A 26,558-nucleotide genomic window follows, 5' to 3' on the forward strand; every position below is an offset into this window, starting at 1 on the left:
GATACTGAATACATTTAAACAACAAACAAAAAGGCCAGAGTAATCCTAGCACTCTGGGAGGCCGAGGTGGGAGGATTGCTTGAGGTCAGGAGTTGGAAACCAGCCTGACCAAGAGCAAGAACCTTTCTCTACTAAATATAGAAAAAATTAGCCGGGCATGGTGGTGTGAGCCTGTAGTCCCAGCTACTAGACAGGCTGAGGCAGGAGAATCCCTTGAGCCCAGGAGTTTGAGGTTGCTGTGAGTTAAGCTTACACTACAGCACTCTAGCCCAGGTGACAGAGTGAGACTCTGTCTCAAAGTATAAATAAATAAATAAATACCAAGCCCCCAAAAACTGCATTAAAGATTAAACAGTTCTGTGGTAATGTCTACAGAAATATTAGAATGATACTGAAATTTTATTTTGTGCCATTAATTTTACTGGCAATATAAATCTCCAAAGACTCTTTAAATGTAAAACAAACAACTTCAAAATTAACATATGATTGATCACAATCATTAAAATAGCAGAGGTTCAAAATTCAATTTAGAATTAAATTTAAGAAATAAATTATTTTAAATTTATATTTTAAATCAAATTTTTCTGATAAAACACTGGAATATTAAAAATAACACTAAAGATAGGGCAAGATAATGGTAATGTAAAATGTTCTAGCAGATCTTTCTTGTTTGCCATGCTGATTCGTACTTTTGAAGTTCATTGTTATGGCACATTTTTAACATCACTTTTTAAATAAGATTTAAAGGTAATGACTTCTCTAATCTAGAACTTACAGCACCAAGAATGTATTTTTTCAGATTCTAGATCCATAGTTGGTTTATTTTGGTCCCTTAGTTGTGAGACCTATTATCTTACAGTTTTTACAAGAATCTTGCACGTTAAATGAGTATGATTGTCTGCCTATCCCACAGAGGAAAACTGAAAGAAGAGGCTAAATGACTTGACCGAGTACTCACGGTCAGAACTGGAATGGGAACGTATTTTATTTTCCCTCTAGGGTTCACTTTTTTAGAATCCTCTTTTGTGCAACTAACAATTATGAAAGTGAAGTTGTGGACTCCTAATCATTTTTTGTGGGTTCCAAACCAATGTTCATGTTTAAAATTTTTGCCTTTGTTTAAATATTCACATTCGACTTGTATAATTGAGCGTTTTCAATCTGCTCTTGTCCATCCTGACTTCAATAGTAGCTGGGAAAACACTAGAGGAAAATAGGCAGGTTTGTTTATCCACCATGAAATACACATTTTAGGTTATAATTGACCTATCAAGTCTAATCAGTGGCCACACAGTTATTATGTAAAGGTAGAATTTTATCTAACACTGGGTTTAATTGAAAGGAAGACATTTGTTTTACTCAGCAATAGAAAATCTGATATTCCCTAGGACTACAATTTTATTCATTGGACTTCCTGGCAATAGTCTGATTTGGTTAAAAGCTTCCATAGTCAGAAAAGTCAAACGTAAGTGGCCAAACACAAGAAACAAGAGGAACAATTTGATTTAACTTGTTATGCCCACATCTTACAATGGAACAATCTTCTGGAGGCATTCATGAGGCTGTGAGGGCAGAATAAACTTTTTCTAATATAAATACAAGCAGTACTGCCATGTGAATGTAATAAATGGAAATCAGATTGTTCCTAGATAATTAGTACCAAATGGTGGAAAACCCAACCTCTAATCTCTTGCCAAACCACTGGAACACAGAAAAAAGCAAACAGCACAGTCAAGTAACGGAAATTTCTCAGTGTATATAAATGACTGTATAAAATCAGAACCTAATTTCTAAAACTAGTGAAAACAGTTCCATAGTCTGAGTGTGATACAGAGGTATGTAATATAGGTACCACCAAAGGCTATTTCATTTGCCAGAAAAGGAACCCGTGATTGAACCAATTGAGTGGTATTTAGGAGACGTGTACATACTCTGTTTAATAAGTAAAAAAAAAAAAAATCTTTTTATACCTAAAATGTTACACATTAACATCAACTTATACTTAAGAAAATGAAAAATAAGAGTGGTCTTCATTTATCATGAGGAATTTTTTTAAGAGAAAAAGATTTTGAATAAATATTAAATGTATATGTTTTAATAGCTAGGAATGTCATAATTTTAATACTGAGCAAAACCAATAGTCTCATATTATTTTCTTTAGCTAGAACTAAATTGCATAACTTCACAGTGTCCAAATTTATGCTGGGCATATTAACTAAAACAATAAATAATATTCCAAATGACGACAGGAAAAGGACAGACTTTTTTTCACTCAAGTACTCTATTATGAGCCCAGACCCCTATTTGGATTCCAGATTTGTATATCCAATCATCTAATCAGCATCTCCAATTGGCTGTCTAGTTGACAAGGGCAAAAGTGAAATACTGATTGATTACCACTCACCTCTCCCAAGTCATGTCTATTTCAGAAAATGACATGACCACCCAGACAGTCAGGATAAAATTCTACAGGATATTCCTGACCCCTTTTTTCCCTACAGCCCCCAACCAACCCATCAATAAGTCCTGCAAGCTCTACTTCCAAAATAGATCAAGAATCAAGCTATGCTCATCACCTCAACAGAGAGAATTCTAGTCTAATGTACTCTTCTCCCTCTCCTAGACTACTGACATAGCCTCCTAGCCTGTTTCTGGGATATCACTGCGGCGTCTTTATGGTCCATGGTGCACACAGCAGCCAGATGATTTACAGATCCCCTGTTTAAAACCTTTAAGTAACTTCTCACTGCAATTTTAAAAACTGTAAAACCTTTGCCATGGCCTGCATGGCCTTATCAAATCTCAGCCCTGACTCTCTCTCCAATGTCATCTCCAACCTTTTCGGCTCTCAGTCACTATGCTCCAGCCACGACAGTCTTGTTACTGTTTTCAGCCCTTTGCAGTAGCTAACTTTTTATCTTTCAAGTCTCAATTGAAATGCTACCTCCTCAGGAACGGCTTCCCTGATCAATTTCTCTAAATGAATCCCCAATCAGTCTCTTCTATTCTGCTCCATTTTATTTTATTGATAGTATATATGAGATCTGATTTTTAGAATTTATTTATTCATTTTTAATGTATTTATTATCTAGCCCCCTTTCTCTCCTCATGGGATGTAAGTAACTTAATATCCACAATCGATAAACTGTTAAAACCCAGGGGCTTGAAACATCATATGGCCATAGTAGATGTTCTATAAACATTTTACAAGCTTCCATAGCAGATCACAACTGTATCAAATGTATACATTTGACAAGTGAGATAAAATCAAAATCAAAGTGATATGCATTGCAACACATACACTATGTCACAAATATACCACTTCAAAATTGAAGTGATGAATTAGTGGGACTACAAAAAACAAAAACAAAGCTAAAATGTATATACTACAAAACCTTGAGAGGACTTTTTAGTATTCTTGAATATTTTTATTAAAAGTGTGGCGAGACCCCGTCTCTACTAAAAATAGAAATAAATTATCTGGACAACTAAAAAAATATATAGAAAAAATTAGCCAGGCATGGTGGCACATGCCTGTAGTTCCAGCTGCTCGGGAGGCTGAGGCAGAAGGATCCCTTAAGCCCAGGAGTTTGAGGTTGCTGTGAGCTAGGCTGACGCCACGGCACTCACTCTAGCCCGGGCAACAGAGCAAGACGCTGTCTCAAAAAAAAAAAAAAAAAAAAAAAGTTTGAACCTAAAATCACATAGTTTGCAACTTCAAAACCTATCAGTATGACCAGTTTGTATTGATGAACAAAATTTATAAATGACTGAAAACCCTCGAAGAAACAGCAACCTTTCTTTAGGGTGTCTCTGAGGAGAGTGGAAAAGTGCACCTAGGTTCTCACCTACACACTGATTCCTTAAAGACAAAGGCTTTCCATGTGGATCATTCTGTTGCATGGGGCCTCATATTTTAAATTTGTAATTTAATATAGAATAAAAGGATCAATATTTCTAATAAAGACTGTAATTTATTATTAGAACATCTGGTGCATTTTAATTATTGCCTTGTATTCACAGAAATTCAACTTTCACTTTGGATCTCTTGTTAGGGACAGTGGCTTATAATTTTTTAGTTATCTAATTTTAAAAAGAATGTTGAACGCTTGAAGCTCAGACTCGGGGAGGGGCATGGGCAATATATATAACCTGAACTTTTGTATCCCCATAATAAGCTGAAATAAAAAAAATTAAAAAAAAAATAAAAAGAACGTTTCTGCTTATTTTTCTGTTGCTTCCCATATCTTACTTTATCTGCTATTTTATCATAGACTGATAAGAAGAATAGTATACGTACCAGTAATTTACAGTATTTTCATTTTCTACATTACTTTTAATGCCACAAAACCCCCAAAATTCTATTCCTACCTTTGTTCTCTTCCTTTTCCCAAAGAGAATATTTTAAAGCTAAGATTAGAGATAAGTTTTCTATTTTACTTTGACTAGCAATTACTTAATGTGGATTATACTGTGTGTTGAGCAGAAAATCTTGCTATTTCAGACAATCATTGTCTTTAAGTTTATTTTTATGAACCAAATGTTAGCATTAAGTAATTTATGGACAACTACTTCTGAATTAGAGTTTTTTTTTTATATGGCATCCCTTCTGTGTGACTTAGGGAAATTTGTTCCCAATAGGATCAAGGTCTGTTGTAGGCTGGTCAATTGTGAAGAGTTACCTGTCTTAGAGGCTTCTCTCACTATAACACACTAAAAGCTCATTGAGAAGCTGATGCCAAATTAACTGAACATATCAAACCCACCTACATTGTAATTTCTATGTGCATGATGGGATTCATAATTCACTTCAGTGGTTCTTCAATGTATAGATTGCTGCTTCCAGTCTTTTAAAACAAACTGCTGAGAACTTTAGCAGTTTTGGAGCATTCTAACTTTAAGTCTTATAAGCTCAAAACAAACAAATAAAAGCTACAGAGTCTCATTTTCAGAGTAATAAACTCAACAGGCATTTACTTTGCTAGCCATGGGAGCAGTCTGTGTGGTACTCTGTGTTCTAGCTATGTGTCCTATAAAACTAATGTTCAAATTTCATAAGAACAGATGTAAAACATTTCTAACTTAATAGAAACTTTCTCTGCTGCAGACACATGGTGAGCTATTAAATAAGAGATATTAATCTTTTATATTTTAATTTACAATTTGCATTGTCTATATTTCAAATTTAATAGTTTGAATCTTTAACAAATCTTCACAAGTGGATGTTTATAAGCATGGCAACATTTTATATGTATTAATACTATATTATTGTAGGTAATTAATTTTATTTATTTTAATTTATTTTTAATATTAGAAATTTAGGAGCTCATTTTAACAGATGTGTAATAAATATAGCTGTCCTTTGTATTATATTAGCTTATTTTACAGCTACACAACTAAAATTGAAAATGAAAGGCAAACATATTTGTTAATAAAAAACATATTAGCAAATGCCTGTAACAATATTTTTAAAACCATTTGAATTGATGCTTTTAAGATTGGTATGTCACCAACTGCATTTTAAATTTTAGCAATTTAAATATGTTGAGTTCACTTTATTTTAAGAATCAAATAATTTCTATTCTTTCACATATTTATTTGTGGTGCAAACAATTAAAATCTATTCTCTTAGCAATTTCAAATATATATTACATTGTTATTAACTATAGTCACCATGTTGTACAACAGATCTCTTGAACTTATTCCTCTTGTGTAATTGAAATTTTGTATCTTTGACCAACATCTCACCTTAATCCATGATCCCCTCCTCAGCTCAGCTCTAGCACCTTAGTAACCACCGTTCTACCCTCTGCTTCTATGAGTTTGATTTTTTTTAGCTCCCACATATAAGTGAGATCATATGGTATTTGTCTTTCTGTGCCTGGCTTATTTCATTTAACATAATGTCATATGATATGATTTTAGGAGCTGAAAAATTATGTGACAATTTTTTTAAAGTTAAATAAACGTACACATAAAGGTACTACTGTGAAAAAGGATATAAGTAGATCACAGTTATAATTTGTTATTTGCATAACAATGGCAATAAATTTTATACCTATGTGTACAAGTGTAAAAAGTGATTTCTTTTTAAATTTACCTTTTTAATTGTAGTCTTTGAAACACTTTATTCAGATAAATTTAGACTGACATGAACATAATGCCTAAAATAATTATTAAATTACCTAACTTTAGAAGGGTTAATCCATTTTAATAACTGGTTATTTTAATAACTTAATTGTTTATATATAACTGACTCTACCAGTGAGAATTGCTGAATAAATGGATATACTCACAGTCTGTATTTCATTTACATAAGAACTTGCATGCTTGTAACGGTTATATCTGCAAGATGGTGAAAGAAATGGAAGCAGGGGTCATCTTGTTATTCCTCCTGCCCCTCGCCTTTCTGAAAATGACTTGGTAACCATGTGAGATCACAAATGCACATTCATAACCCCAACCCTGACCTGCCTTCTCAGTTATACCAGTGCTAATCCAGAGCAGCGTCTGCTTTGCGGAGATAGTAATAAAAAGGCAGGGCACAGTTTTATCAACATACACAAAACCTCTTTGCTGCTCCTAAATCTACCTTGTTCCTCAAGATGGTATCCTTAGCTGTTCTTCCTCAGAGAAAGAGTATACACAGTGAACATACTTTGGGGTTGCATACAAAATGGTGATGAATCCTATTTTATTCCATTGTCTACACAAAGGCTAAAGCAAAGCTACTCTTCATATGTGATGAATTTCAGAAACAACTACCTTATTAAAACTTGAAAAAGTAACTTCCCCTTTGTGTATCTTTATATTACTAGTTTGTTTCATAGCATGGCTTATAATAAGACTTTTGACAAGACTCAAAAGGGTGTGTGTTCCATTTTGAGACCAAAGGTAGAAGGAGTTTGAGCTGATGTTCTGTCCTTTGGAATGAGGGAGATAAGAAAAAAATCATAATCCTGGTAAGCAGCATATAGTGAAGAAAAAAAGAATATTATAATAAAGCCAGAATCTGAAGAGGATGCTCCAGTACCTCATTGTGCATACTACAGGTACATCAGTGCCTCACTCCCGATCTCGTTCATCCTGGCTATATCAGTCCCACTGGTACAAACCATATGCCAAGCAATGGAAATACCAATTCTTGCAGTATGAAAGATGAAAATGTGTGATTTTAGAGGAAAGAAAGGTTTTTTTGACCCATTTTCAGGGCATTCAAAGTTTGAAACTCTACATGAAACTTTTTATAGAAGCATTATTCTTTATAATGATGAGCTGGTGAGCTACTCTAGTATTAGATATAAATGTGTGTGTGTGTGTGTGTGTGTGTGTGTGTATGTGTGTGAATGTTTTCATTGAGTTTAGCCTATGTATTAAACCAAAATGGACTTCTAAATGAAATTTTGCAACAAAATTTTTTCAGTGCATAGTATTATGCCATAAGTTAGATATTAAATATTTTTGCAGTACAGAATAATGTATATATTTTAAATGAAAATATCTGTCATACAGATGATTCAAACAGAAAAAAAATCTTCTCCTTCTCCTAATTATATTTTGCCTAGAAAAAATATTTTTTTAAATTCCACCTCCCTCCAAAAAAATTCCCTTCACCAAAATCATGAAATAATGATATCATACATGGTACTGGGAAAAGGATTTCAAAACTGTGACAAGTCAAACATAAGTAATTTAACCACAAAGACGTGAGTGTGTCTGCAGAGATTACCACTCATTTTAGTTTTTGATATACAATTGCCTCACCCCCAGTGGGAACTTGCTATGTAATATGAGAAACCAGATTCAGTTTTGGTAGCAGTCCAGTTCCTATAATGAAGTTCAGTACTCCATGGGTAGACTGGAATGGGCCATTAAATCTCACCTCAGTAAACAGTAATCAATAGGAATGAAAGAAGAATATGCCACAAAGAGAAAAAGCATATTAAAACTTAAGACCAAACTGAAGGTTGAATTTATGTTAGAAAACACAAGGGAAAGAGCAACACAGAAAACAACCGGCTTGAACCACTCTAGGTGATTTTAAATATAAATTCACCTCGTTTGGCAGCCTTCATCTCTATCCATGTTTAGTTTTAAAGTACTGATTCCAAAGTATTATTTGAAATATTGCAGAACTAGTAATCTAGAGATGTTTTATTACCACGAAATCTTGTTTCTAAGGAAAAAATACACATATTCAATATACTTACTGGAGATGTTGATACTTGAGTTATTCTTAATTTGTTTTCCAAATCATGTACTTTATTTTTCAGTTCCATATTTTCTGTTTCTAAGTCTTGAATCTAAAAAGCAAATAATTATTGAATATCTTTCAGATACTTTTCCTTGGAAAATAGTAACTATGATACTGGCTACATTAATGAATAGGATTTTGCATTATTTAAAATTTTAATGTCCTCTTCTGTGCACAGGGGATAAAATTATTTCATGAAGCTTGGGAATTATTGAAGGATTCTAGGTCGCTGGGAAAACATTAAATTTAAAATATATTTTTATGTGTGTGCAAATCCTATGTTCCTAATGCCTCATTTTTGTGTTTTCTTGTTGCACTGTGCAATCTATACCCATAATCTTGGAGTATAACCGCAAGACAAAACTTGCTCATGATGATTCTGAAGAGTGGAGAAAGGGTATAATTTAATTACAAAGGAATCTGATCTGCATGGGAAACCACTTACCCAGCATCTGCTGCTTCTGCTGCTCTGATCCCCATGAGAAGCATCAGGAAGTGAAGCAAAGTCACATGAGAACACTAAGTTCTTGTGGGAATTCAATATAAAATAGTTAAAACTGTGCAGGGGATCAGGAATGAAAAATTATAGGACCACAGTGAAAGCCGTTCCAATCAGTGTAGGGGAAATTTAATGGCAGGCCTTCTAAATTTGTTTGATGATATGCAAGTTTCCCTGTACTTACATCACACAAATGTGAAACAACTAGCTTAGTTTACTCACTCTTTTCTGTAACCCTGCAATCTGTTTTCTTGTTTCAACATCTTTTCCTCCAGATTCTAGAAATTTCCTGTATGCCAGGTCAAATGCTTGGCCAATTGTTAAAGTTATCTCTTCAGCCTTTATAAAAATCAAACAAAGAAGATTTGCATTTTAATAATAATATGTCAAAACTGTTCTTTGAATCAAGAAAAACATTCACATGAGGTACTCTAAGATAGTCACAGTAAGTACTTCAGAAGGGCAATGGCGAACGTGGGGGGTAGGGATGTATTAAAGGAGCAAAGTAGTTTATGCTAACACAATTATTCAATGCCTACCTGAGTACAATATTGAGAAAAAATGAGAGGAGGGATTAATAAATAGCTGTTGAAAGTAGAAAATTGCAAGCAAGAGTTCTTTCTGTCCAACTTCTCATCTTTTTTACTGTAGTATTTTTTTTTCCTAATTGTTTTCCTTTCTTCCTCAAATATTTAGTGCCTATTAAATGACAGCACAGGACCAAGTGCAAGTGCAGTTTCTCTTGTTGCTTTGCCACTTATTTTCTTTCCTAGCGAAAAGGGTTTGTTAAACCCTGGGCAGGTACCTTGAATGAGGCAGACTGGGTGGTGTCTGCGGAAAACTTGAGATATGCCCTATAAATGAAACAACTGCTACTCAGTTCCAGTTAATTGTTGCCCGGTGGAAATGAGCAATTTCAATCCAGAATTTTCAGATCTTAAATATGTGAGATGAGGTAAGAAATATGAAATTTTATATGACAGCTCTCAATTTTAAGTGATGGTAAACAGTTTGTATGTTTGTAAAGCATTATGCCAATGAAAAAAATATATCTGTCCTCTGAATTTGGCCTCCTAAACAATTTGCAATCTCACATCTATCAATTAGAAACTGCCACAAATTTGCTAAGTTGACCAGCTTATCTTTTCTCCATTCGTATCTCCACTGATTGCATGACGTTTTGCACAAAGTAAACACTAAATAAAGATTTATTTCCTTAGTATCATAAAGAAGTTTGGTAAAGGCATTAATTGATTTAACGCATTACAAATGTCATATTTAGTAAGACACCCAGATAACAAAAAACTAGTAATAATATTAAATATTGAAAATGTCATGCTTTAACTAATTACCACAAATCCTAATAGTTTGTGATATACTAAGATCAACCTAAAATGAAAATACACTTTATCAATAAAACATAGATTATTTGATAGTCTTTTGTAGTTCATTATTTGATTAAGGCTTTAGCCATAAAAAATATTTATAGCGTTAACAGAAAATGCAAAATATGTACATAAAATTATATAAGAAGCCTATCTGTTCTTGAAAACATAGGAAAAATATAATAAACAGCAATAAGCCACAATAAAAGCTACTAAATAAATGAAAATGCCAGATACAAACTTACGTGTGCTCAATGATTCAAACTAATGAAAAAATATGTACAGAAAGATATTTGGTTGTGTTAGGTGTTAGGATTATGTGTAATATTAAGAAGTTGTAAAATTGGTTTTGATTGTTTATAAGATTATGAAGGATTTTTTTTCTGTTTCTAATTTCAAAACTTTAGGTAAGATGTTTACATGTAGTTTATGATAAAAAGACATTTTTAATTATAGTTTATTTTTTACCTTTAAGATTATGGGTTCAATGTGTCTTTTTAAGGAGACATTATGTTATCTTCAAATACTAAATTTGTATACCGTAGAAAATCATTTAAACGGTAACATTGTTGATTCATCATTAAGTGTATTTGACTTCATCTAATTATTTAGTTATATTAGTAACTTTTAAGAAATCATATTCTCTTTTTATACTAATAAATCTTTATAGAGCATTTAGGTATCTGCATACATTACCTCACTTGATTCTTATGACTCTGAGGGGAGGATTATTTTTATGTCCATAATCATATGATGAAACTGTAATTCTACAAGATTATAGAATTTACCTAAAGGCTCATTGTGGAGGACTAGAGTTCAAATTCAGAATTTATGATTCTCCAGTCCTCACATATTTTTGGGGGGAGAAAAAGGATAAAATTTATATACAATGAAATGCATAGATCTTAATTGTACAATCAGATGCATTGTGATAAATTTATATTCCTGTATAACCACCATCTCATTAAGTATCAAAAGTATTTTACACCCCCCTCAGAAAGTCTTCTATGCCTACTTTCAGTCAAAGCACATGTATAATGGGCAACCATTCCTCTAATTTCTATCATCATAGATCAGTTGTGCTTGTCCTTGACATCTATGAAAAAAATATATAGTAAGTATTAATTTGTGTCTGGATTCTTTTACTAACTTAATGTTTTTGAGTTTCACACATGTTGTATGTATTAATACTCCAACTGATTTATCTTTTTTCCTATATAATGGGCATTCATGGTGTTTTCAGTTTAGTTATTGTGAATAAAAATACTACAAACATTCATGTAAAATATTTTGGTAGGCATGTGTTTTCATAAATACTTAGAATGCAATTGCTAAATCATAGGATAGGTCTACATTTAACATTATAAGAAATTGCCAAACTGTTTTCCAAAGTAATTATGCCATTTTACATTCCCACTAGCAATAAGAGTTCTGGTTGTGCCACATTCTCACCAACATCAGATACTGACAGTCTTTTTAATTGCAGTCATTTTAGTGGATGAGTGATGTTATATCAATGCATTTTTAATTTGCATTTCCCTGTTGAATAATGTATTATCCCAGTTTTATGTGCTCATCAGCCTTTGTAATATTTTCTGTATGAAGTAACTCCCTGATCAAGTCTATTGCACATCAAGTCTATTCATTTTTTTGTGTGTTTTTATTATTGATTTTAAGGAGTTCTTTATACTAATATATTCTGGATACAAATCCTTTTTCAGATATATATATTGAAAATATAGTCTCATGGTATGTGGCTTGCCATTTCATCTGATTAATAATGTTTATAGATTAACAGAAAACTTTTTACTTTTGAGAAAGTCCATTGCATCCTATTTTTGGTCATGTTTAACAAGTGCTTTTGTGGTCATTTTTAGGATATCATTGTCCATTTAATGTTCATAAAGACATTCTGTTTTTTAATGAAGGTTGTGTATAAGACTACAGAAGCTTCTACTTTATGGCTATGATCCATCTCAAATTGCTTTTATGTAGCATAAGTAGGGGTTAATTCTTTGTGTTTTTCATATATTTAGTTCATTGTTCCAATATCACTTGTCAAAAAGACTTCTTTCTCCATTGAATTTTCTTGTCATATTTCTGGAAAATAAATTGACCATGTATGTGTGGGTATTTCTGAAATCACGTAGTATATGTCTCCCAACTTTGGTCTTCCCTTTCAAGATTAATTTTTTCTGGCCATTTGTATTACCATAGTAGAAATAACTTTTCAATTTCTACTAAAAATCCCATTGTGATTTTGATCAGAATTGTATTGAATCTATGGATTAATTTGTTAGAATTGCCCACTTAATTAAATTGAGCCTTCTTATTCATGAGTACGTTATCTTTCTCCCATTATTTTAGGTCTTCTTAACATTCAGCAATATTTTGAAAATTTTAGTGTAGATGCCTTGCATATTTTTAAATCCTAATTATTTCATGTTTGCTGATGCTATATGAAATAGATTTTTATTCCTTTTTTTTTTTTTGCCAGTAGACAGAAACACAATTTGTTTTGTAAATTGACCTTGGATCATGTGTCCTTGCCTAATTTGTGTCATAATTATGGCAGTTGTTTGTAGATTTTCAGGATTTTTATGTAAAGAAATTGCTATTATATCTGTGAAAAAGGCAATTTTATTGTTCTCTTTCCAATCTTTGTGCTTTCTCCCCACCACTAGCCTATTCACTGGCTAAGACATCTAATACCATGATAAATAGGTAGTGAGTATGAACATCTTTGCCTTATTCCCAGTCTTAGGAGGAAAGCATTCAATAATTCAACATTAGTTAAGATGCTACCTGTAAGGCTTTTAAAATATTTATCAAAATAAGATATATCTCTTTTATTTCTAGCATGCTGGTAATTTTATCATCAATTCAGTTAAATTTTGTCTAGTGGGCTTTTTTTTTTTGTATCTTCTAAGATGATTTTTTTGTTATTCTGTTAAAAATGTTGGATTACATTAATCAATTTTCTTATGTTAAACTAAACTTAGTAATAACGTATTATCTATTTTATAGATTTATATCATTACTGGACTCAATTTAGAATTATTATGTTAAAGAGTGTTAACTCTATCATAAGATACACTGGTCTGTAATTTTCATTTTTTGAAATGTCTTTGTCAGGTTTTATATTAGGGTAACACCGACTTCGTAAAATGATTTTAGAAGTGTTCCTTTATTCTCTAAAAAACAGCTTCTTACTTAGAAAGTTCTTTATATTCTCACAAAATTGTGTCTTTAAGAACAAATAATGTTCTATGCCCATTACTAGAGAATTTGATGAGGTAGACTACATAGTCAGTGAAATAGATTTTAGGAATCTATCCTTTTTGATTAAAATAATTTTAAACAATGAAAAAGAAATTAATTAAGAACTGTGTTTTACCACTCAACTAGCATTTTATGATAGCTAATATAGGACAGTGGTCCAAATACTGCTAATAATTGTACAAAGTTTGGGTACTTAGCACAAAATATCAAATATATCAATCTTTAAAAATCCCATACAAAAGAACTTCAGACAATCTAACTAAAATTATTTTTCTGGTTTACAGTTGGTCACTACTTTGTGTCAGAATAAGATAATTTATTGGATTTTCTTAACTCAGGGATTTGACATATAAATTTTAGTATTAATTATGTCATGAAGTGGAAAGATGAAAACTGGTGGCAGAGGGAACGAGTCAGCAGCAATATGCTTCCAGATCCTGAGTAACAACTAACTTTGTTAAATTGAATGATTAATCTAAGAAAATCAGTTTTTTCCCTGATCTTCGAATAAACTATATAGAATGAGAATATGTAAATTTAAAAAAAGTTTATTTCAAAAAATTATTATAAGGAAAACATAAAATATAACTGTAACAAGAATTTACATAATAACTTCTACAAATACACCTTGTGAAAAGATTGGATGCAATGATTCCTTCTAGTACTAATAACATGATTCCTTTGACAATGAACATTTTTCTTACAGAGAAGTAATCAGGAAGTAAGAGAGAGGTTTTAAACTTTGCCTTATTTTACATTTCACTTCACATTATTTAAAAAAAATATGTGAGGATGTGTGTGACACTTTCATCTGCTTATTGGGGGCTACTCTTCCTATATCAAAAGCAGTATCCATTGAATAAGGAATATTTATTAACATTTGAAAACAATATTGTGAGAAACAAAGAACATCAAAATAATGGTTAAATAGTTGACAGTAACTTTATTTGATGTAACAAAGAAACCAAATCAACCATATCACAATAAATTCTATATCTAATTTTATTTTTTTAAACTTAAGGAGATGACTATAGAAGCTGGGTAACTATTAAATCTTAATAATACAACATGATGACACTAGTAAAGTAAATGCCAGTTCTGTAGCATGCTAGGGTAGGCCTTGGTTTAAATTTCAAGCAAACTGAAAATTTGTAGTTCTGATACTATCACTAGCTTTATGATTCTGGGAAAGTCACTAAATCTTTCTGGCCTGAACTTACTTAATATAAGACAAAAGGGTTAGCCCAAAAAGGCCATAATTTAGTTTTTTTTTTAAGTCAACTTTTTATTTTAAGATAATTTTAGAATTACATTCAGTTGTAAGAAATAATAAATTGTAAGAAATAGAGATCCTGTGTACCCTTTATTTAGGTTCTCCCAATGGCAACATATTACAAAATTGTAGTACCAATCACAATTAGGATATTGATAATAATATAGTCAAGATACAGAATAACTGTATTACCACAAGAATCACTCATCTTACTGTTTTATAAGCACACTTTCTTCCAGCCTACCCTCACCCTTTCCTTAAACCATGGCAAACACCAATCTATTCTCCATTTCTATAATTTTGTTATTTTAAGAATGTTATAGAAAAGGAATCTTAAGCTTTTGAGTACATAAGCTTCTGAGATTGGCCCTTTTCACTCCCTAATCTCCAGAGAGTCATGCAAGTTGTTGTATGTATTAATAACTCATTCCTTTTTACTGCTAGATAGTGTTCTGCTGTTGGAATGTACCAAGGTTTGTTTAACCATTCACCCGCTTTCCTGGGTTGTTTGTAGTTTTTGGTTATTACGAACAAGCTGCTATAAACATTCATGTACAGGTTTTTGTGTGAATATTTTAAGTTTTGATTTCTCTGGGATAAATGTCCAAGTAGTTTATCATATTGCTGCAGGTTTAGTTTCTTATAAAACTACCAAACTGTTTTGCCTGACTGACTGTACCATTTTATATCCCCACAATCTATGTATGAATGATCCAGTTTTTCCATATCTAATCCAGCATTTGGTGTTTTTATTCTAACCTGTCTCATAGTTGTGTAGGAATAATTCATTTTGATTTTAACTAATGTTTCCCTAACGGACACTAATGTTGAACATCTTTTCCTGTGCTTATTTGCCATCTGCATATCCTCTCCCATGAAATGTTCCTTCTTGTCTTTTGCCTGTTTTCTAATTTTATTGATTGTTTTTATAACTGTTGAGTGTTGAAAGTTAATACTAGTCCTTTGTCTAATATGTGTTTTGCAAATATTTTTTCCCAGTCTTAGCTAGTCTTCTCACCCTCTTAAGAAGGACTTTCACAGAGGAAAATTCTTTCGATGAAGTTCAATTTGTCATTTTATTTTCCATTTCTGGATCCTGCTTTGGGTGGCAAGTCTAAGAACTCTCTGACTAGCCCTACATCCTGAAGCTTTTCCGTGTGTTTTTTTCTAAATGTTTTATAGTTGTGTATATTTACATATACGTTCATGATGCATTTTCAGTTAAGTTTTATATAAGGTGTGAGATTTAGGTTAAGGTGCATTTTATTTGCTTATGCGTGTCCAATTGCACCAGCACCGTTTGTCAAAAAGTGAATCATTTCTCTATTTTATTGCTTTTGTACCATTGTCAAACATTAGTTGGGCATATTTCTGAGAGCTGATTTCTATGTTCTCTACTCAGTTCCACTTATCTAATTTATCTATCCCTCCAAAAAAACTAGTCTTGGTTACTAAAGGTATGCAATAAGTCTTCAAATACGGTAAACTGATTTCTTTCACTTTATTAGGCTTTAGAATTGTTTTAGCAATTCTAGTGCCTTTGCCTTTGCATATAAATTTTAGAATAATCTTTTCTATTTCTACAAACAATCTTGCTATAATTTTGACAGGAATTGTGTTAAACGTGTATGCCAATCTGGAGAGAGACGCATATATTGAGTTTTATAATACTTGAACATAATGTGTCTCTCCACTTTTATCTTGTATCCTTTCATTCATCAGTAATTTATAGCTTTCAGCATAAAAATACTGGTCAGGTTTTACATATTAGCTTAGATTTACACCTATGTATTTCATTTTTTTAAAAGAAATTGTAAATGTTTGTATCCATGTGTTCATTGCCATTATACAGCAATACAACTGATCAGTGTACATTAAGCATGTATTCTGCCACTTTGCTAAACTCATTTATTAGATCCAGAAAATTGTTTGTATACTCTGAATTTTCTATATAATAATCATAGCATCTGAAAATAAGAACAGTTTTGTTTCTTCCTTTACGATTTGCATTTTTCTTGCCTTATTGCAAGGACTGGAGCTTCTACAACTGTGTTTAGTAAGAGTGGTAAGAGTGGAAAGTCTTGCTTTGCTCCAAATCTTAGGAGGAAAGCATTCATTGTTTTTAACTATCAAGTAAAATACCTGTATCTTTTTAGGTGAACTATATTAAATTGAAGAAATTTCCTTCCTATTCATATTTTTCTGAGAGTTTTTAATCATGAATAGATGTTGATTTTTTTTTAATTTGAAGTATTAATGGAATCGTGATTTTTCTTCTTTAACTTATCAGTACGGTTGATAACATTGTTGATTTTTGAATGTTCAATCAAATTTGCATCCCTGGGACAAACTACACTTGGGCTTGGGGTATAATTCTTTTAATAAATTTCTGCATTGGCCGGGCGCGGTGGCTCACGCCTGTAATCCTAGCCCTCTGGGAGGCCGAGGCGGGTGGATCGCTCGAGGTCAGGAGTTCAAGACCAGCCTCAGCAAGAGCGAGACCCCGTCTCTACTAAAAATAGAAAGAAATTATCTGGCCAACTAAAATATATATAGAAAAAATTAGCCGGGCATGGTGGCTCATGCCTGTAGTCCCAGCCACTCGGGAGGCTGAGGCAGTAGGATCGCTTAAGCCCAGGAGTTTGAGGTTGCTGTGAGCTAGGCTGACGCCACGGCACTCACTCTAGCTGGGCAACAAAGCAAGACTCTGTCTCAAAAAAAATAAATAAATAAATTTCTGCATTATATTTGTTAATATTTTGTTAGGAATTTTTGCATTTATATTCCTTCCTTCTTTCTTTCTCTTTCTCTCTTTTCTCTTTGTCTCTCTCTCTCTCTCCCCCTCTCCCTCCATCCCTCCTTCTTTCCTTTTTTCTTTTGCATTGTCTTTGGTTTTGGTATCAGGAAAATATTAATACTAGTTTCACAAAATGAATTGGGAACTGTTTCTGCCACTCCTATTTTCTGAAATAGGATGTGTAGATGATGCTAATTCCTGTTTAAACATTTTATAGAATTCTCTACTGAAAGCATCTAACTCTGGAGAATCCTCTTTTAATACATCTTCAGTTATAAATTTAATTTCCTTTATATTAATAGTTATAGGGCCATTGAAATTATCTACTTAATACTGAGTGATTTGTGGTAGTTTTGGTTTCTTAAGAAATTTATTCAATTCATTTATGTGGTCAAATTTATGTGTGTACCGTCATTTATAGCATCCTCTTATTTTTTTGATATTGGAAGAGTCTACAGTGAGATCTGCTGTTTCATTCTGGATAATGGTAATTTGTGTCTTCTTTTTTTTCCTTTGCCAATCTTAATAGAATTTTGTTACTTTTATGATCTTCCAAAGAACCGGAACTTTGTTTCATTGATTTTCTCTGTTGTTTTTAGGTTTTCAATTTCACCAATTTCTTCTTTTATTAATCTTATCCTCCTTTTGCTTACTTAGAGTTCATTTTGATGTTTTGTTTTTCTAGTTATTTGAGATGGGAGCTTAGATATTGATGTGAGACTTTCCTCTTTTCTAAGGTATTAATTTAGTTGTTATAAATTTCCCTCTCAGCACTGCTAGTTGGATCACACAAATGTTGGTATTCTCTGTTTCATATTTAGTCAATTTGCTATGTTTTGAAAAAATTTTCTTTGGTAATTCCTCTTTGATGTATGGAATATTTACAAATATTTCAATCCCCAGTTTTCAAAGATTTTCCTGCTATCTTTCTGTTTTTGATTTTTCAATTGATTTCATTGTAGACAGAGAAGATACTCTACATAATTTCAATTCTTTTAAATTTTTCATACTTTTTTATAGTCCAGAATACGGTCTATTTTGGTACATGTTCACTGAGCACTTGAAATTAATATAAAGTCTTCTGTTGTTGGGTGAAGTTCTCTGTAACTGTTGCTTAGATCCTACTGGTTGATGACATTGAGTTAATCCATACCCTTGATGATTTTCTGTCTAATTGAATTTTGGGGAGGGTAGCTGTGAAATTTACAACTATAATTGTATATGTGTCAGTTTATACTTTTAGTTCTATCCATTTTTGTTTCTTATTTTGTAGCTGTATTGTTTGATCAGATACATGAAACTGCTCTGTCTCTTTGGTGATATGTCCCTTTTATCAATGTACAATGCTCCTCTCTGTCCCTGGTAATACTTGAAGTCTACTCTACCTGATATTCATACATTTACTATTGCTTTTTTGAATAATGCTGTATCTCTTCCCATTCTTTTATTTTCAACCTGCCTATATTACCTATATCATTACGTTTGCAGTAAGTTCCTTGTAAACAATATATACCTGGGTTATGTTTTTAATCCATTCTGAAAATATATTTTAATTGGTGTATTTACACCATTTACATTTAATGTGACTTGACACATTAAAGCTTTAGTCTGCTATTTAATTTTTTTCTTTTCTGTTACTTTTTTCTTTTTCTGTTTTCTTTTAACTGTATTCTTATGGGTTTTTAAAACATTTTGTGATAAAATTTTGATGTATTTATAGTGCTTCTGAATGTATTTCATTGTATAACTTTTTAGTGATTGCTCCAAGATCCACATTATATGTATATAACTTATCATAGTTGCCTAGTGCAATCATTTTTCCAGTCAAGTGAGGCATAGAAATTTTGCCTCCCTTTACATTTTTCCAACTTTTCCTGGTTATGATATAATTGCCTTATATATTTCATATACATTAATCACATTAGAAAGTATTTTTTCTTCTACCATCAAACATAATTTAGAAAACTGAAGATTTACCCATATGTTTGCTAATTCTGTTCTTTTTTTCTTTCTCATGCTTCATGTTCCCTTCTTTGATTGTTTCCTTTCTGTTTAGAGAACTTCCTTTAGCCACTCATTTAATGTAGGTCTGGTAAGGAAGAATAAGCCATTCATTTAGGGTAAAGTCTGGTAGTGACGAATATTCTAATAAATTTTCCTTCATCTGATAAATTTTTTATTTCTCTCTAAATGTTGAAGAATATTTTTTCCAGATATAAGATTGTGGTTAGACTTTTTTTTTCTCAGTACTCAAAAAGTATTAGACTACTTTCTTGCCTTCATGGTTTTTTCTGAGAAATACATTATCATTCTTACTGACTTTCTGCTATATGTAAAGTTCTATTTATCACTTGCTGCTTTCAAAATGTTTCTTTGTCTTTAGTTTTCAGAAGTTTGACTATGATATGTTTTGGTGTGGAGTTATTTGAAATAATCCTGTTTGGCGCTCACTCAATATTTTAAATATATGTGTTTATGTCATTTGTCAAATTGGGAAAGTTTTCAACTAGTATTTCTTTGTGTGTTTTCCAAGCCTGCCTCTTTCTCTCTTTCTAGGCTCTGATGACACACGAATGTTAGATATTTTGTTATAGCCCCATAGTCCCTGAGGTTCTGTTTCATTTTTGTTTGTGTTTGTATATTGGCATGTGTGTCTCTGCATTGTTTAGACTGGTCATGTTCTCCTTGTCAATCTTCCAGATCATTGATTCTTTCCTCTGTCCTTTCCATTCTGCTGTTGAGTCCATACATTGAGTGTTTTATGTGGTTATTTTATTTTTCAGTTCTAATATTTCCAATTGAATTTTTTTATATCTTCTTTTTCTTTGCTTAGATTTCCTATTTCTTTAATAAGATGTTCTACTTTTTCATTTGTTTCAAGTGTGTTTGTAACTGCTTATTTTATTATGTTATATAATGTTTTAAACTCTTTGTCCTAAAATTCTAATATCTCTGATATCTACATGCTATGATTGTCATTTTTTTCTTTTAGTTTAAGATCTTCCTGTTTCTTGGTATGAAGAGTGATTTTTCAGTTGAATCCTGGATATTTTGGGTATCACGCTATAAAATTCTGGAAATTATTAACATTTAAACTTTCTGTTTTAGGTGTTTTCTTCTTATACAATTCCAGTGGGGGAATGAGGGTGGGAAAGCACTGCCTCATTACTGCCTGGTGAGGCTAACGGTTCAGCTTCCTAAGTTGGTAGCGTTGAGTGTTCTGACTCCCCACATGGTATTTGCTGTCATCATAGAGGGAGAAACTCATTAACACAACATAATACTGTTGGTAAAGTAGTAAATTCCAGTGTTGTAACAGACTAGGCTAGGTTTCATCTTTCAAAATAACTAAAAGAGTGGAAGTAAAATGTTCCTAACACAAAGAAGAGATAAGTGCTTGAGGTTATGGATACTCCAATTACCCTGATTTGATTACTATACATTGAATGCATCATATGTATCCTATAAATATATACAGCAATTATGTATGCATAATAATTAAAAATTAAAAAAAAACTCTCAACAATTCCATGGAAGTGCTGAAAAGATAAAAGACAATGAACAGATAGGGTAAGGTCCCCAACAAGGGCAGAAGGACTCTAGAACAGGTCACAGTTATGTGAGTATGATGGGACAAATGCAACAATGGGAATCTAAAGTCCTAGATTTTAGTGCTGATTTTACTTATTACTTAGTTTTGTAACTTTGGGAAACTCAATCTGTCTGGTCTTGATTTCTTAAAATAAGAGAAAAGAGTTGTGCCAATTAGGCCATAATTCTATTTTCCATTTCAGTACTCTGTGAAAAGCTATTTAAAATGAGAACTAAAGAAGATGTGCATATGAAAAATTCTATATACATGTAAATCAATTTTATAAATATAGTCATTATTATAATTAGAACCAATAAACCCTCATAGTGAAGATAATACAGATATAATAAAATTTTGAGGAAACATGTCCTTTCTAAGCTCATGAAGATGATGCCAACATATAGTTAGAGAGATATCTGGGATTCTTTTCAAAGCCAAGCTTTCCTATACCTGCAGCAGAATCACTTGGTACACTTGCTAAATGTGAATTTCCTGAGCTCCAGCCCCAATTGATAAGAACATGTTTATGAAGTGAGATTCAAGGAACTATATTTTAAAAGGCACCATTATGATATTTGTGCACACTAATGATTGTTAATCACTACTGTAGAGATCAAGAAATCATTTTCAACCTTCAAGAAAAAATAAAGTTAATATGCTGTATCCAAAAAGAACAATGATCAAAGGAATTGAAATTCAGGTAATCAATTACAGACAATTATAATAAGGAAGAAACATTTAAAACTGAATATAACTACACAGGGGTTCTGGCATACTTATATTTTAAATGATCAGGTAACAAATTTGGATGGGGATCAAAGAAGACAAAACAAGTGGCAGAAATCTATAAGACTAATATTTATAACGAACTCTGATTCTGAAGCCTTCAAAAGACCCAAAGGAAATTTATTTCTATGTATAAGGTAAGAAAGAACAGCTGAGTTAACTGCTTTGTGCAAGTGGTAAAAGGTTATTATATCTTACGCATAGAAGATATTCAACAAATATCAACTTTCATCTTAATCACATAGAGAAAAACATCTGCAAACAATCATGGTTAAGAAGCACTTGAACTTTGTAAATATAATCCATTCATTCAATAATATAAATTTTAAAAACAATTTGAACTTGATATAAAAGGTCTTATTATGCACACAGTATTGTCTTACATGGGTAATCATATTTTTCTGATAAGATGTTCCATAGTGTTTACCAAATTCTCAAAAGATATTATGATACCAAGTAGCTTAGTGCATTAGCTTGCCTTCGTAGGGCATTTCAGTTTAAAAGATACAGATAATAACCTTGCTCCACTTTTGGTAAATTTTCAACATGGTATTTTCCTTAAGGAAAAATTCATTGAACATCTGTTGTCTGCCTGATGTAGGAGCCACGTAGACAAATTAAAAGGTATTTGTTCTCAAGAAGCTCACATACTGAAACCAGACAAATAAATGACATAATAGTGATAATAACATTAGTTCTCTGCTATTTTTGACAGCAAGAAAAACTAGCAAATAGATTAATTAAGTTCTATTTCCTGTCTAAACCAATGAAGTTTTTGAGGTTAGATGTTTTTCCTTCATTGAAGCCATCAATGGCTGCAATGTGTGCTTTGAATTCACATTTTATGTGAAATCAGACTAGGTTATGATTAGACTTAGCTTATACTCATAATCAAGACACAGAGTTTTCTTTAAGATTCTGGATGATTAAAGAACTGTTGCAGGACTTAACTTTGGAATTTGCTAGTTGTATTTACTTGCTAAGAACTTTAGATTACATTAAAAACTCACACACACACACACACACACACACACATGCACACACACAGATACACACACAATCTTATTTTTCATGATATTAAGTTTACTAAATAACAAATATCAAGAACTGAATTTTCAAAGTATTGGAAAATCTTTAAAAGAGCCATGCACATTTTATTTCCTGGAGTTTAGAATATTTATTTTCATCAAATCCATCACATTTCAGGGTGAAAAAAAACAACAAAATACTTTTGTTCACCATTACTCTTTGTAATATGTTTATATTACTAAATCATACTTGAGATTAAAACTATACAATAAATTAAATGATTATAAGAGAAATAAATGCATAACATAAGCAGGCATGACATCCTAACAAAAGAAATTTGCATGCAAGTTTGTGCTCATGAACATGAGAATTTATTTAAGGATGAAATCCTGAAGCATATTCTCATGACAGGATAAATCTATTAGTGCATTTAAGTATTTGCAGACCTTATTCATTTTCAGATACTTTACTAATGCCAGAAACAAGACAATTCCTGGCTTATAAAACATAAAAAAACCACCCTAAAACATCTGGCATACTTACACACTTTTCACTGTCAAATACATAGCACAAATGTTTATTCGACTCAGAATCTTTGCATATGAAAGTGAATATCCTCTTGTCAGTTTTATCATCTGCACAAAATGATATTCTATGAAGCTGACAATTATGTTGAACTTCCTGTGAACACAGAAGGAAATAAACATCGCTGATGGGATTTTTCCCCCACCAGCTGTGTTAATAACATATAACTATGACTTTAAAAGTAGAACAATTTTCTGTCAAGCTTTGGTTTTATAAGTATGTACATCCCAAACTTAAACAAAGGCATAATGGAGACGGACCTCCTGACTCAGGATTGAGCTAAGATGTTCATTTCAAAAGTACTTAGAAAGACACAAGCCTAACATAAGAGGATCAGGGGTTCATGGACTAACTGAGCTACAAAGAATCTTAAGAAACCATATACTTTAAACCCTGCAAGTTTACATAGGAGGACATAGAGGCCCAGAGAGATTAAGATATCTCCACAGGGTTATGGAATTCGCAGAATCCTTTGAAACCAGAACACTTTTCATTTTATCTCACTAAGTACCATCACAATTTAGAATACAGCTTTATCCACACACAATTTAATGTGAAACACACTGCCATTTCAACCTTAGCTTTCTTTTTTTTTTTGAGACAGAGTCTCACTTTGTTGCCCAGGCTAGAGTGAGTGCCGTGGCATCAGCCTAGCTCACAGCAACCTCACACTCCTGGGCTTAAGCCATCCTCCTGCCTCAGCCTCCCGAGTAGCTGGGACTACAGGCATGCGCCACCATGCCCGGCTAATTTTTCTGTATATATTTTTAGCTGTCGATATAATTTCTTTCTATTTTTAGTAGAGATGGGGTCTTGCTCTTGCTCAGGCTGGTCTCGAACTCCTGAGCTCAAACAATCCACCCGCCTCGGCCTCCCAGAGTGCTGGGATTACAGGCATGAGCCACCGCACCCGGCCCTTAGTTTTCTTATTAAACTTTATTTTTACACAACTTCATTGTTACTCATGCACTCTTGAATCTTTCCTTTCTAGGAAGGTCATCCTTGAAACTTCTGTAATATTTTTCATTGAGCAGGGAATGAGGTAGGTCTACATATTCAGAAAATCACTGAATCAAATCTGCTAATCAGATAGGTACAGATGCAGCATATATATATATATATATACACACACACATATACACGCATACATATTGAACTATAAAACTCATGCAAAATAGCAGATAACATACTTATTAAAATAAAATAAAATAAAAATATTCACATAAAATAAATAAATGTTTTTAGAATTACTATTATTTAGTCCAAAGATGGAGCATTTGACACTCCATTTATATTCATAGAGATCATCCTAATTATTTATTTATTCTTCATAGTTTTCTGAAACATTTTGGGGGTGGAAAAGGAATCCAATGTTTTTAATTATGACTGATGCAAGCAAGTAGAAAAATCAATCATTCCCTTTTCTACTGCAGTTATAAATATCATTTTCTAAGATGTATTATAACACTAGAAATATCAATCAGAAACTCAGGGCACCAACATTATTCATTGGGTATTTTAAAAGATTGGAGATGGAAGCAACTATAGTTTCATCCAAGGAAGAATGGCTGAATGTCTCCCCAGAAAGCCTTAAATTAGGTCATACTGAACAGTGTTGGTTCTGCTATAAAAATTTTTCCTGTTTTAACCCCAGCTGAGTCAGAATTTCAGACATTTTGACCAAGATAAGTATCACTGATGGAGTAAAGACCCTTATCCTTCCAAGCTCAGAGTTTGTGTCAGCTTGCTGAGGTTTGATCTATCACTCTGACTCACATTACTGCTCATCAGACAGAAAATGAGTACATAAAATATGATATACAAGTAAATGCTAAGAGAATTTGTCCACAGCAATGCATTCTTCTTTCTCTGCATACAAACCAAATGGTAAGGCATCAAAAAGTTGCATGGCAAGTATGAAAATTAAAATGAGGAAGTATATTGCATGATTTTAATGCTTATTAGCATTAGTAGATAGCTTGATCCATCCATTTCAAGAGCAGAGAGGAACAATGCTAAGAAGAGGTGTTCAACTTACTTAGGTTTTTGAAGGCATCTTCCTTTTCTTGTACTTAGAGCTTAAATAGACAACGACCACATTTGTCTAAGACTATCCTTTTTCTATATTTTGCCTGAATGGACAGTCTTCTTTGTTATTGACATGTTTTTTTTGTTTTAATGTCAATACACTCAATCAAACAATAGTCCCCAGCCACACTGTGGCTCCCAAATACTGACAGGAGGTCTATACCAGTTTACTAATTGTATGATCATGTTAATGATACATAAAGAGAAAATATCATTGCTATATGATACATAAAAATGATTACTTTTTCCCATTTATAGAAGAAATTACAAGTAACATAGAAAACACACCACTTACTTTATCTGGTGCTGAAATCTACATAGTTTTTCATTTACTCACCAACCAGTGGGATCATGAAAAGCCTTGGTTATGAACAGCTGGGGATAACCCTAACCTTTGTTTAAATTAGCAAAAGTATTTTCCTGTAAATGAAGTCTAGGGAGATGAAACTTGCAATTTCATTATTTTTGTAAGTTTTTTTATTGTTGGGATAGATCTTTGTAAATTTCAAATGTAGCAATAATTTTGGTAAGATAGGATAATGAGATTCAGGAACACAATAAACCACAATAAAAAAACACATATCCTTTAATATTAATGATATTTTATTAGAGTTGGAACAAAAACTCAGCATATATGTTTTTACCCCCAATTCATCTATTTATGTCCCCTGTTTCTAGCACTGCATAATCTTCAGAAAGGGGAACGACACAGAAAGAAAAGGAGCCAACTGTCATTGAGATTGCTTTCACGTCCATTTTCATTCTCCAAGTGGTAAAGAAAAGTAAAAATTCTTTTCTCTATAAAGACCATCCATGTTAGATTAATAATGTACTTTACAATTCTGCCTCATATGTTTATATTTAACTATACATAAATTCATTTTGGGAGCATCATATTTAATTGTCTTTTTTCCTAAATTACAACTTGCTTAAAATAAAATTGACAGCTTTTTTGGGGTTCACTCATGTCTCCTCGAATAATGGTTCA

General features: G+C 32.3%; 1 protein-coding gene across 3 annotated transcripts in view; it reads right to left on the reverse strand.

Moving 5' to 3' along the window:
• The window catches only part of GULP1 (GULP PTB domain containing engulfment adaptor 1), a 251,733-nt gene that overhangs the window by 22,301 nt on the left and 202,874 nt on the right, over positions 1–26,558 (reverse strand). For all 3 annotated transcript variants that reach the window (XR_006736738.1, XM_045558710.1, XM_045558711.1), the window contains exons 7-9: positions 23,441–23,578; positions 8,976–9,092; positions 8,211–8,303 (exon numbers count right to left, since the gene is read on the reverse strand). Coding sequence is in view for 2 of the 3 variants with exons in the window: in XM_045558710.1 (XP_045414666.1) it covers positions 8,211–8,303; positions 8,976–9,092; positions 23,441–23,578 (348 nt within the window). In the remaining variant the exon portion in view is untranslated. The remainder of the gene's footprint in view (positions 1–8,210; positions 8,304–8,975; positions 9,093–23,440; positions 23,579–26,558) is intronic.

Source organism: Lemur catta, chromosome 8, assembly GCF_020740605.2.
Source record: "Lemur catta isolate mLemCat1 chromosome 8, mLemCat1.pri, whole genome shotgun sequence".
Taxonomy (NCBI): Eukaryota; Metazoa; Chordata; class Mammalia; order Primates; family Lemuridae; genus Lemur; species Lemur catta.